Raw genomic sequence first — 12,651 nt, forward strand, 5'->3', positions numbered from 1 at the left:
TATTCCATTCCACCAACCCACGACAGCTTCCGATACTCCACAATCCAGCAGATGAAAGCGGCCCATATGGATTCCCAAGAAACGAGACACAGCTCTGTTCTCTGGTTCAACAGGAATAGACTTTAATGGGAAACTCGGGCTTCTTATATACAGTTTAGGAACCACAATGACCCAACTCCAACCACAACATGACACAAGGAGCTCAATACACATCTTTTAGGACACAAGGAGCTCAATACACATCTTTTAGGAGACAGCCATTCTGACTCCGAGATAATCTACATGAGCTAATTACTAATCATTTACCCAGACAAGGTGACTCCGAGATAAGCTCTTCTCACCGGCTATACAATACACATTTATCATCAATAGAAATTCACACAATACAGTGTAAATTGGCATCACACAATGAAAGGTTCTTGAGAGCCAGACTAAGGTTCATTTACATGACAGTAGCAGACGACATTAAACACCTTAACAGTCTGTGTTCCCACATTGAATGAATCACTTTCTATTGACCAGTTGGGTTTAGAATCAACAACCTGTAATATTTCAAGATATCCTGGAATACATTGTGAATTATCATTACTGTCCCATCTCCTGTAATCCAAGATATAATTTCTCAGTCATCCTATGCCCTTAGTGGACATAAGATGACTTTAGACACGAGTCATCGGTGAAGCTGAAACGGGAGTACCCCACACCCTGCAAGAGCCTCTGGGTCCCACGGGCCCTCCCGTTACACTGGGTAATACAGGACAATGAGTTTTTGCATCTCCCATAGAGGGTTTGCCCAGGCCAAGGTGTGCTCAGAAAGCAAAGAAATAATAAAGTCTTCTTTGCTTCTGTCTGTGGGGAATGCCAAAGTAAATCTCAGCCTGGTTGAGAAACCCTCTGCATTGAACTGGCTAACCCCCAAATCACTGGTGAAGCGGAGCGGAACCAGACATACATCTTACAGAGGTAATATTCAAGGTGGGTGCCTGTACTGAGACTGGAGCAGCAGCAGGGACGGCCTGAAACACTGGTTGTTCCGGAAAAAAAAAGTGGGAGGATCCTGATGAGCAGTGCGAATCAGGAGCGTCTGTAATGCTATGGCAAACTGATCCATGCGGTGGTCCTGCTCATTCAATCTGGAAAAAATATTGCCACTCGGATTGCCTGCATTTTCTGAATTCATGGCCTTCACCTACTGTCAGGAACCATGAATTAGACGAAGACAGAAAATGCAGTAAAAATCACACCTTTTAATGTAATGGTAAAAATGGTACAGAGCAGTAAACGTAGTAAAAACATAAGCCAGGATCAGAAGCGAATGCAGGTAGTCAGACAAGCCAGTAATCATGAACCCAGAGACCAGCGTAGTTGGAGTCAGAACAGGTTTAGGAAACAGGACGTCAGCACGGTAAAGTGTCCATTCACCTATAGGTGGCGTATAACCCAAATCGTTGTTAATATAACCGGCTCTGTGTCCTGTGATGTACTCCAAGAAAAGGATTTTTACAGGTAAGATGTAGGAAAAATCCAATTATTTTGAATTTGTGAAAGTTCCACCAGTGGAAGCCTGTGGTGATTCTGGGCCAGGAGGTAGGAACGGGTTACCCCACAGGCAGGTGTGGTGAAAGAAGCTTGCCAAAGTATTTTTTGTGGTGTCCAAGATGGCTATAGTGTGCCTTTTTTGGTTGGCACTGGAGAAAGGGATCAAGCTGTTTAGTTAGTTTTTTTTATCCATTCAGCTGTGATTCAATTGGATGGTCTTTTAATTTTCAGTTAGGAGTCCTAATGTTGAAACTGTACAAAAAAACAGCTCAACCATTATTATGGGGATCTTAGGCTTGCAAACCTTCAAGTTGGCTTTAAAGTGGATGTAAGCCCTCCATACACCCAGTTAAGTCAACAGCCTCATATGATACACAGGGATGAACCAAATCTCCCTACATACTGTACAGGTTTTACATGTATATCTGTTGTCTTCATTTATATACTGTTTAGAAAGTAGAGATCGTGTTAGATTTTCTCTTCCTGGTTAAAGGGGTTGTAAAGGTAAAAAATGTTTTCCTTAATAGCTTCTTTTACCTTAGTGCAGTCCTCCTTCACTTACCTCATCCTTCGATTTCTGCTTTTATAAGTCCTTATCTCTTCTGAGAAATCCTCACTTCCTGTTCTTCTGCCTGTAACTCCACACAGTAATGCAAGGCTTTCTCCCTGGTGTGGAGTGTCGTGCTCGCCCCCTCCCTTGAGGGCGCTAGCAGGAGAGCCAGGACGCTCTACGTTGCAGATGGAGAAAGGAGCTGTGTGTTAGTGGGCGTCCTGACTCTCCTGCTCGCCCCCTCAAGGGAGGAAGCCTCACATTACTGTGTGGAGTTGCAGACAGAAGAACAGGAAGTGAGGATTTCTCAGAAGAAATAGGGACATTTTAAAAAGCAAAATAGAAGAATGAGGTAAGTGAAGGAGGACCTGCTCTCTGCTAATTATTTTAGCAACCTCCCCGGACAAAATATTCTGGCTGCTTTTTGTCTAAAAAGTCTGAGAATTTGTTAGGAGAATTTGTTAGGAGTTATCGGGCTGATAACCGAGGAACAGTTCAGGAGAGAGCTACAGGACTTGGCTCATTGAAGAGAGATAACAAAATGCTGCAGATATGTGCCCAGCTCAAATTTCATGAATCGGTTATGAATCCTCTTTAACCACTTGCCGACCTCCTCATGTAGATATACGTCAGCAGAATGGCACGGACAGGCACATGTACGTACCCGTACGTCCTCTGCTTGACGTGGGAGGGGGGTCCGATCGGGACATGTGGCGGTCGGTAAGCCTCGGGTAGCGATCCGGGACGACGGCGCGGCTATTCGTTTATAGCCGCCCCGTCGCGATCGCTCCCCGGAGCTGAAGAACGGGGAGAGCCGTGTGTAAACACGGCTTCCCCGTGCTTCTCTATGGCGGCGCATCGATCGAGTGATCCCTTTTATTAGGGAGACTCGATCGATGACGTCAGTCCTACAGCCACACCCCCCTACAGTAGTAAACACACACTAAGTGAACACTAAATGTTACAGCGCTCCCCTGTGTTTAACTCCCAAACTGCAACTGTCATTTTCACAATAAAGAATGCAATTTAAATGCATTTTTTGCTGTGAAAATGACAATGGTCCCAAAAATTTGTCAAAATTGTCCGAAGTGTCCGCCATAATGTCGCTGATCGCCGCCATTAGTAGTAAAAAAAATAAAAATGCAATAAAACTATCCCCTATTTTGTAAACGCTATAAATTTTGCGCAAACCAACCGATAAACGATTATTGCGATTTTTTTTTTTTACCAAAAATAGGCAGAATACGTATCGGCCTAAACTGAGGGAAAAAAAGAATTATATATGTTTTTGGGGGATATTTATTATAGCAAAAAGTAAAAAATATTGCATTTTTTTCAAAATTGTCGCTCTATTTTTGTTTATAGCGCATAAAAAAATAACCGCAGAGGTGATCAAATACCACCAAAAGAAAGCTCTATTTGTGGGGAAAAAAAGACGCCAATTTTATTTGGGAGCCACGTCGCACGACCGCGCAATTGTCTGTTAAAGCGACGCAGTTCCTAACTGTAAAAACCCCTTGGGTCTTTAGGCAGCATATTGGTCCGGGGCTTAAGTGGTTAAATCGGTTTTCTAAAACATTCAACGACTGTTCAACAGTTGCAACATTAACATGGTGCACATTCCTCCTATATATAAATAGAATAAATCTGACTGTGGTACAAAAGGGAAATGTTGCCCAATGACATTCGGGCTAATAGAACTAAAAGACTTTATCGTGAACCTTTTTTCTGTAAATCCTTTAAATAGACCTAGTAAGTGTACCTGGAGTTGTTTATTAAAACCATGTATAAGTGTCTGCATAATTCAGACAACCTTGCAAAACAGTTGTGCTTTGTGTCTATTTAATCCAATTTAAATCTTCTCTGTATGTTCTCTTGAGCAGGGTATCGTTTAACGGACCAATTTTATGATATTCTCATTCGCAAATTTGACAGGCAGAAAAGAGGTCAAGTTGCCTTTGATGATTTCATTCAGTGCTGCACTGTCCTGCAGGTGAGTTTTGTTGAAATGTCGGTAGATCAGCTTCTGTACAACTACAGCGCCCATACATGGATTGAAATTTGGCTGGTCCTTGCGATCCATGTATGGCCAGCTTAACTATTCTTAAATTTGTTTACCTCGCCCCCCCCCTCCTCCTACCAATCCCACTTAACATGTATAAAACGGATATGTGCACTTACCTATTTTTAATCTGGTTTGATCATGTGATTTGGTGACTCCAGGTCCCCTGTGTCAGTAAGCAGCTGCTGTAGGGCAGAGGAAGGAGTGCTGAGAACAGATGGGCCATGGGAGCTGTTGTCAAGCACTCCTTGAGTTGGAGCTGTAGGCTCATGTGCCTTGGACTAGAGCGTATTATAACCAAGTACACACTACTCCTTTTCAATCTTTGTACAGTATGTTGTTGCCATCGTTCAGCCCCATCATATGTCTTTGTTAGTGCCAACCTAATTGGAAAGAGAAGTGGTTAGTCTGACATTATTATAATACCATAGACTTATGAGCTTGTGCAACTATGAACATATTATATGTAGTCTTCGACTTTTTGTGTGGACATATAGAAAAGAAACCATTAGAGCACCATTAAAAACGTTATCATGTACCATTAAAAATCTATTGCGCAACAATAAAAATTACTCTTCACATAGGGGTTCACAACATGAAAAGTTTTCAATAACAGTTCACTTGGACGCGTTTTGGGAATCCTTCAGGAGCACATGTGACTGAATCGGTACACTGGAACTCCTAATCTTTAATAGAGTAATATCAGCCAGTACGGTAGACTGGAATTCATAGCGTGTGTGTGTGTGTGTTGCCCATAGAGGTGCAAATGAGTAAGCCAAGGTAAAGCCACTGCCTCTAGGATGGAAAATTGGGGTACATTCAGTAAACAGCCAATGGTCTTGTACACATAATCCTAATATAAAATGACCAACTTCCAAATGGGTGACCATCTAGACGCAATGCGAGTAAGTCCCCATAAAGACAGCATGTAGTAGTCAAAGTAGTCAAGGCACATTTATTCCAAAGAGGGGGCTCTTAATAAGAAACAAACTCAGTTCACATACAGTGCCACCCCTTGAAATTTTCCACATTTTGTCATGTCATTTTCCACATACAACCAAAAACTTTTCTCTTCCGTTCATGGATGGACAGGTCCCACTGACTATATCCCCAGTTTTTAGCCTAGTGCTAGGAGAAGACATGGCTTCCTTCAGGCCCAAGGCTTGGAGGCTTTCAATTCAAATTTATTTTTTTGAATTTTTTATTTATTTAAGTTTTTCCTGCGATCTCCGTTTAACTGCCGACTGGGCGACAGGCTGGATCCCAGATCCTTGTATTCTTCCCATTTTCGGCCATCGAGCGTGTGCTGCCCATAGCTGCGCGCTGGGTTGTCCACGACATGCTGTCGCTCTACGGGTGGCCGGTGAGCTATACGCTACAGGGCTTGCATCGGACCGGTCTACAGGACCAAGTCGCAGTAGCCTGGCTGACAGCCAGTTTCCGTTACCATGCGGTAGATGTGCTGTCCAGGATGCTTCCAGCATAAACCCACAGGAAGGGTAAGTAGCTACTACCTTGCTTTAGCAAGAAGACAGAGCTGGGCATCCTTGGAGAGGTGAGTAAAGGGCCTTATCCCCCTTCTCCTCCTCCTAGGCTCTCTGAGCTAGCTGCTGGGCAGGGGTTTTGGTTTATCCATGCTGTATTTCTTTACTTGCACAATGTATAAAGCTGCATAAGAGATTCTGCTTTCCTGTGTGTCTTGCTCCATGCTGTCGGCGGCCATGTTTGGTGTGTGCATGCTGTATTTCTACTTACACAATGTGGAAAGCTGCATAAGAGATTCTGCTTTTCTGTATGTCCATGCTGTATTTCTTTTCACACTCTGCAGGCAGCACCTCTGCTATCTAAACCATCTACTACGGTTCCTGTTTGGTGAGTCCTCTAGGGGGGGGGGGAACCCCCTTGTCTCTGCTGCAGCCAGGAGTGGTGGGTTACTTGTTTGGGGGTCCCTGTGTCAGGTGTGTGGACAGCAGGGCGTCAGAAGCAGACGCTTTTTCCACCGAGACACCTGAGCTGGCAATTGATGCCCCTGCACCCGATTTATCGGACGCTATGCGGCAATCCTAGATGTCTTCGTAGCCAAGGTGGAAGCAGCGCGTGGGAGAATGGGGGCTAGAAAACGCCCCTTTCCCCCCGCCATCTGCTGGGGACAACTCGGATGCGTTGCCGGGTCCAGCTAGCGCTCATGACCCTGGCCCTGAGGTATCTGAAGATGCAGACCAAGAACCCTCTTGAAGAGAGTTTCTTGAAAAGATGGACCTCGCCCCCGATAGTGGACCCCCCTGTGTCCAGATTAAACGAGCTCCACCATACCAGTGGAGGGGGCTCGCGCTTCAAAGACCCTGCGGATGAGAAGGCTGAGGCGATCACCCACAACCTGTACATGGTAGTGTTGGCAAATACATGGACGAGAACTGGACAGCCGCACTCCAAAATCACTTAGTTGTCTTTTTATTTTTCAACTGCACAAACAGTCACTGCAAACCAACAAGATACAGTATGGCCGACGCGTTTCGCACTTAGTCAGTGCTTAGTCATGGCTAGAGAAGGTTCACACTATAATGACATATAATATATATACTAAAACACACTATCATGTGAAAAAAGGTCCACCTATGGCGGTACAAAATCAATTAAACATAAATCAAAACCAGCTGGAAGGGGTAGAGCCTCCCTCAAAATTAACTCCTCAAAACAATGCATGTAACGCACATATAAGAAAATGCATGAGAACACCTGTATATGTTAAAATACCTCTATAAAATCTTGATGGGAGCCGTAGCCCATGTGTAACCATATCTAGAATCTGCAACAATGGATGCATCTTGAAACATAAAATAACCTGCCCTTATAAAAAATAACAATGTAGAATATCCATAATGACCACAAGAAAAGGTTAAACCTTAGTGTTCCGGATATGGTGTGTTCCCTATAGTATATCGGGCTCTAGCTGGCCATAATACAGATATTGGCAGCAAACCTGTCATTAAAACAAGTGGTGATCTAGTAGAAAAGTCTGTGGTCTAATGCCACAATATACAATCGAGCTCACTGCATTTAGTAATATTAATAATGTGCTCTGTGTAGTGCAATAATATTAATTTGTATACGGACATCTGTGCATGTGATGATCTAGTAGAAAAGTCTGTGATCTAGTGCCGCAATATACAATCGTGTTCACTGCATTCAGTAGTATTAATAATATACTCTGTGTGGTGCAATAATATTAATTTGTATACGGACATCTGTGCATGTGATGACATGACTGATCAAACTATAAAAACCTGAACTACGCAAGTGCATATGTATTCTTCTGGACCATGGCCCAATCTGCAGGCTGCACTAGATGTAAATGGAGATATATAGATATCTTCCGCAACTGCAAGGAAGCGCATGTGTCCCAGAGTGGTCTAAAGCAACATGCAAACTAATGGCCATAACGTGGATCATGATCCTGCATGAAAGTCTGTTGCCCAACACCAAAACATGTAAGTGAACAGCAAAAACATTCTAATGACTAAAATAATACAAAACCCCAATATAATGAAAGTTCTTAAGGAGGGTTCAAAAAGGACATGTATGGCCATAATGCAAATATTGGCAGTGAACCTATCATTAGAACTAATGGTGATCCAGTAGAAAAGTCTGTGGTCTATTACAGCAATAGGCAATCATGCTTGCTACAATATTATATCTTGTGTATTGCAGTGATGTTAATTGATGTACAACCGTGTGTGTATGTGGTAGTATGACTGGTAAACCTATAGACAACTAGACCAGGTGGGTGCGTAAGCACTCTTCAGAACCATGGCTCGGTTTGAAGGCTGCACTTGATATGGATAGGGGTATATATAAATCCCGCAACTACAAAGGAGCGGGTGTGTCCCAGAATGGAATATAACCATATGCAAATTAATGGGACAAACGTTGGTGGTGGTCATAGCCCTAGTGTGTATCATGATCCTGTGTAAAAGTCTGTTGTCCAGCGCTAAAACATGTAAGCAGCAAGGTTCCAACGATCTAGATGATCCCGTGAATGGAAAACTAGCAGGATTATGTGGCATGGGCAGATGTGACCACCCCATGAGCCTAATGTGGCTAAAAGAAACCCCAAATTATCAGTGCAAGACCAATGCACAGCCAGTGTCGACATACACTAAACTACAGTGTCACATGTGATATTTCACCGGGTGTGAAAAATAGAGAGCTCATCCATTTATTTGTACAGTTCTAGCAAAACAAAAGAAAAAAAGGAATTGTTTTGAATGAAGATAAAAATTAAAAGAAAAAATATATAGAGGAAATGTTATTATAAAAAAGGTGTTCCCGTAGTGTATATTGGGAGAAGACAGGGACCCCTATGTAAGCGGGATCTATACTAAATGTTATGTTTTATGGTGTGGGTTTCAGTGTGAAACATCACTGGAACCAAGGAGTGGGGGTGTTCGTCGGGTGAATGTACAGGAAGTACTGGACAATAAATGCCAGGTACTCCAGTGCAGTGCAGGCATGGTACCCATAAATATTGGACTAAATATATGTCTCAAATGGCGGTAGGCGGGAGAACCCGTATACAATGAGAGGACGATAGACCATGAGCAATGTAACAACGGAGCTCATGTCAAGCCCAAAAAGAACTCAAGGGTCTCCAACATCTAGCCGCAAAAATAAAAATGACCATGAATGCACTCCCTATACAGCAACTCGGTGAACCCACCACGCAGAACCCTCCCCTCCGGACGGAGGACCAGAGGGAAAACCTGGCCGAGACTGAATATAAAAGAAATTTATGATGTAAAATGATAATGGTGATGAAGTGGACCTATATTAAAACCCCCCATCTGTGGGCTAGTGTGTATATCATGTAAAATGACTGGACAGTGTGTGGCTAGATGAATAAATCAAATTGGTGGAGATGGGACAATCAGCAGACAAGGATGGAATTGAAAAAACATACATGAATTGTATGAAACTGTGTTACCAGGGAATGGAAGGGACAATGTGAGTGTGCCCGGCAGGGGGGGTAATCAATCATGAAAATGGGAAACATCCCAATCAAAGTTGAGCCCCTGAGGCTGTCTACAATGGAGATGAAATATCCAAAACACCTCTCGTTTGCAGAGAAGTTTAAATTTGTCGCCCCCCCTGGCTGGGCACACAATCCTCTCCATGCCCTGTATGGACAAACTGGAAATATTTTTGTCATGTACGTTATTCCAGTGTTTAGCCACGTTGGTATTGTGGTCTTTCTCAATATCATACAAGTGATCACTAAGTCTGTCCCTTAATCTCCTGATTGTCCTACCCACATACTGGACATGGCAGGAATTACATGTAATGACGTAGACCACGTATTTCGTGTTGCAGTTAATAAATTCTTTAATTTTAAAATCTCTACCATTGGAACATGATTTCACAACTTGGCCAGTTCCTATTAGAGGACAGTATCTACACCCATGGGTGCCACATTTAAAGGTGCCCACAAAATTCAACCATGTTTGGGAAATGGGTTTAGATTCAAAAAGACTAGGAGACAGGACTCCCCCCAGAGTGGGGGCTCTGCGACTCACTGTTCTAATACCTTTAGATAGAATAGATACATAGGACATATCGCTGTATAAGACAGGCAGGTATTTGTTGACAATCTGCCTGATCTTATTGAACTCCATGCTATATGCAGTGGAAAAAATGGGGGCTGATGTGTCAATCGTGGGACTAGTGTGTGTGTCCCTCGGTCCCCTATTAACCAACAGTGAGTCCCTAGGAATGGTACTGACCCTCTGAAGGGCATTGTTAATGACTGTGGCTGAATAGCCTCTGTCCTTGAACCTGTTCGCCATTTCCCGAGCCTCTCTTGTGAAATCGGCAGAAGAGGAGCAGAGCCTCTTGAGCCGGAGAAACTGCCCATAAGGAATGCTATTGAGGGTATGTGAAGGATGTGATGAGTCAGCTCGTAGCAGGGCATTGCCCGCTGTGTTCTTCCTATAGAGACTCGTAGAGATGGTACCGTTTGCCCCCTGTGAGCTTCACATCTAGGAATTCAATGGTGGTGGGCTGTAAATTGCCCGTGAACCGAAGATTCAGTTCATTATCGTTAAGATAATCTAGCCACTCATTCAGATCTGCGAACTCATCTGACACGATGAGAAGCAGGTCATCTATGAAACGACAATACAATACTGTATCTGAGCGGCGGGGGCTGGTACCTCCAAAGATGCGGGACCTTTCCCACCACCCCATGTACAAATTGGCCAGGGACGGTGAGAACTTGGCCCCCATCGAAGCCCCGCACCTCTGGAGGTAGCAGACCCCGTCGAACATAAAAAAGTTGTGAGTTAGTAAATACTTTAGAGCTGAAATAATAAATTCCTGTAAAACCAATGAGTACTTTCCTGACTCTTTCAAAAAGTAAGAGACCGCCTGTAAACCCAGATGGTGCGGGATGCTGGAATAGAGACTACATACATCATAGCTCATCCACCTGTATCCGTGTCTCCAAGGTACCCCCGCACCCACCTGGTCTAGTTGTCTATAGGTTTACCAGTCATACTACCACATACACACACGGTTGTACATCAATTAACATCACTGCAATACACAAGATATAATATTGTAGCAAGCATGATTGCCTATTGCTGTAATAGACCACAGACTTTTCTACTGGATCACCATTAGTTCTAATGATAGGTTCACTGCCAATATTTGCATTATGGCCATACATGCCCTTTTTGAACCCTCCTATGAACCCTTATATTGGGGTTTTGTATTATTTTAGTCATTAGAATGTTTTTGCTGTTCACTTGCATGTTTTGGTTTTGGGCAACAGACTTTCATGCAGGATCATGATCCACGTTATGGCCATTAGTTTGCATGTTGCTTTAGATCACTCTGGGACACATGCGCTTCCTTGCAGTTGCGGAAGATATCTATATATCTCCATTTACATCTAGTGCAGCCTGCAGATTGGGCCATGGTCCAGAAGAATACATATGCACTTGCGTAGTTCAGGTTTTTATAGTTTGATCAGTCATGTCATCACATGCACAGATGTCCGTATAGAAATTAATAATATTGCACTATACAGAGCATATTATTGATACTACTAAATGCAGTGAACACGATTGTATATTGCGGCACTAGATCACAGACCTTTTTACTAGATCACCACATGCACAGATGTCCGTATACAATATCAACACTATTGCACTACACAGAACATATCATTAATACCACTAAATGCAGCGAGCACGATTATATATTGTGGCATCAGACCACAGACTTTTCTACTAGATCATTACTTGTTTTAATGACAGGTTTGTTGCTAATATCTGCACTATGGCTAGTTAGAGCCCGATATATTATAGGGAACACATTATATCCGGAACACTAAGGTTTAACCTTTTTCAGTAGAATACATATGCACTTGCGTAGTTTAGGTTTTTATATTTTGATCAGTCATGTCATTACATGCACAGATGTCCGTATACAAATTAATATTATTGCACCACACAGAGTATATTATTACTACTGAATGCAGTGAACACGATTTGTATATTGCGGCACTAGATCAGACTTTTCTACTAGATCATCACATGCACAGATGTCCGTATACAAATTAATATTATTGCACTACACAGAGCACATTATTATTACTAAATGCAGTGAGCTTGATTGTATATTGTGGCATTAGACTACAGACTTTTCTACTAGATCACTTGTTTTAATGACAGGTTTGCTGCCAATATCTGTATTATGGCCAGCTAGAGCCCGATATACTATAGGGAACACACCATATCCGGAACACTAAGGTTTAACCTTTTCTTGTGGTCATTATGGATATTCTACATTGTTATTTTTTATTTTTTTATAAGGGCAGGTTATTTTATGTTTCAAGATGCATCCATTGTTGCAGATTCTAGATATGGTTACACATGGGCTACGGCTCCTATCAAGATTTTATAGAGGTATTTTAACATATACAGGTGTTCTCATGCATTTTCTTATATGTGCGTTGCATGCATTGTTTTGAGGGAGGCTCTACCCCTTCCAGCTGGTTTTGATTTATGTTTAATTGTTTAATTGATTTTGTATCGCCATAGGTGGACCTTTTTTCACATGATAGTGTGTTTTAGTATATGTGTCATTATAGTGTGAACCTTCTCTAGCCATGACTAAGCACTGACTAAGTGCGAAACGCGTCGGCCATACTGTATCTTGTTGGTTTGCAGTGACTGTTTGTGCAGTTGAAAAATAAAGACAACTTTTTTAAGTGATTTTGGAGTGCGGCTGTCCAGTTCTCGTCCATTTATTTGCTATCATTAGCATTGCCAGCACCTTGGTGGTTCAACAACCCTTGATTGCTCACGGGGCTCACCTGGAGCGGTGAGATATCTATCTGTTTGTACACGGTAGTGTGTTTGACGGTATGCCCAACCATAGTTGGGGCCCTGGTGTCTCAGACACTCACGGAAGGGGCAAAGATGCTGCTCTATGGGTTACA

At 42.8% G+C, this 12,651-nt stretch overlaps 1 protein-coding gene across 1 annotated transcript in view; it reads left to right on the forward strand.

The window, feature by feature from the left end:
- PDCD6 (programmed cell death 6) overlaps window positions 1-12,651 on the forward strand; it is a 247,390-nt gene that overhangs the window by 196,341 nt on the left and 38,398 nt on the right. The window contains exon 5 of the mRNA XM_040353418.1: window positions 3,973-4,082. Coding sequence (XP_040209352.1) covers window positions 3,973-4,082 — 110 coding nt within the window. The remainder of the gene's footprint in view (window positions 1-3,972; window positions 4,083-12,651) is intronic.

Source organism: Rana temporaria, chromosome 5 (assembly GCF_905171775.1).
Source record: "Rana temporaria chromosome 5, aRanTem1.1, whole genome shotgun sequence".
In the NCBI taxonomy this organism is placed as follows: domain Eukaryota; kingdom Metazoa; phylum Chordata; class Amphibia; order Anura; family Ranidae; genus Rana; species Rana temporaria.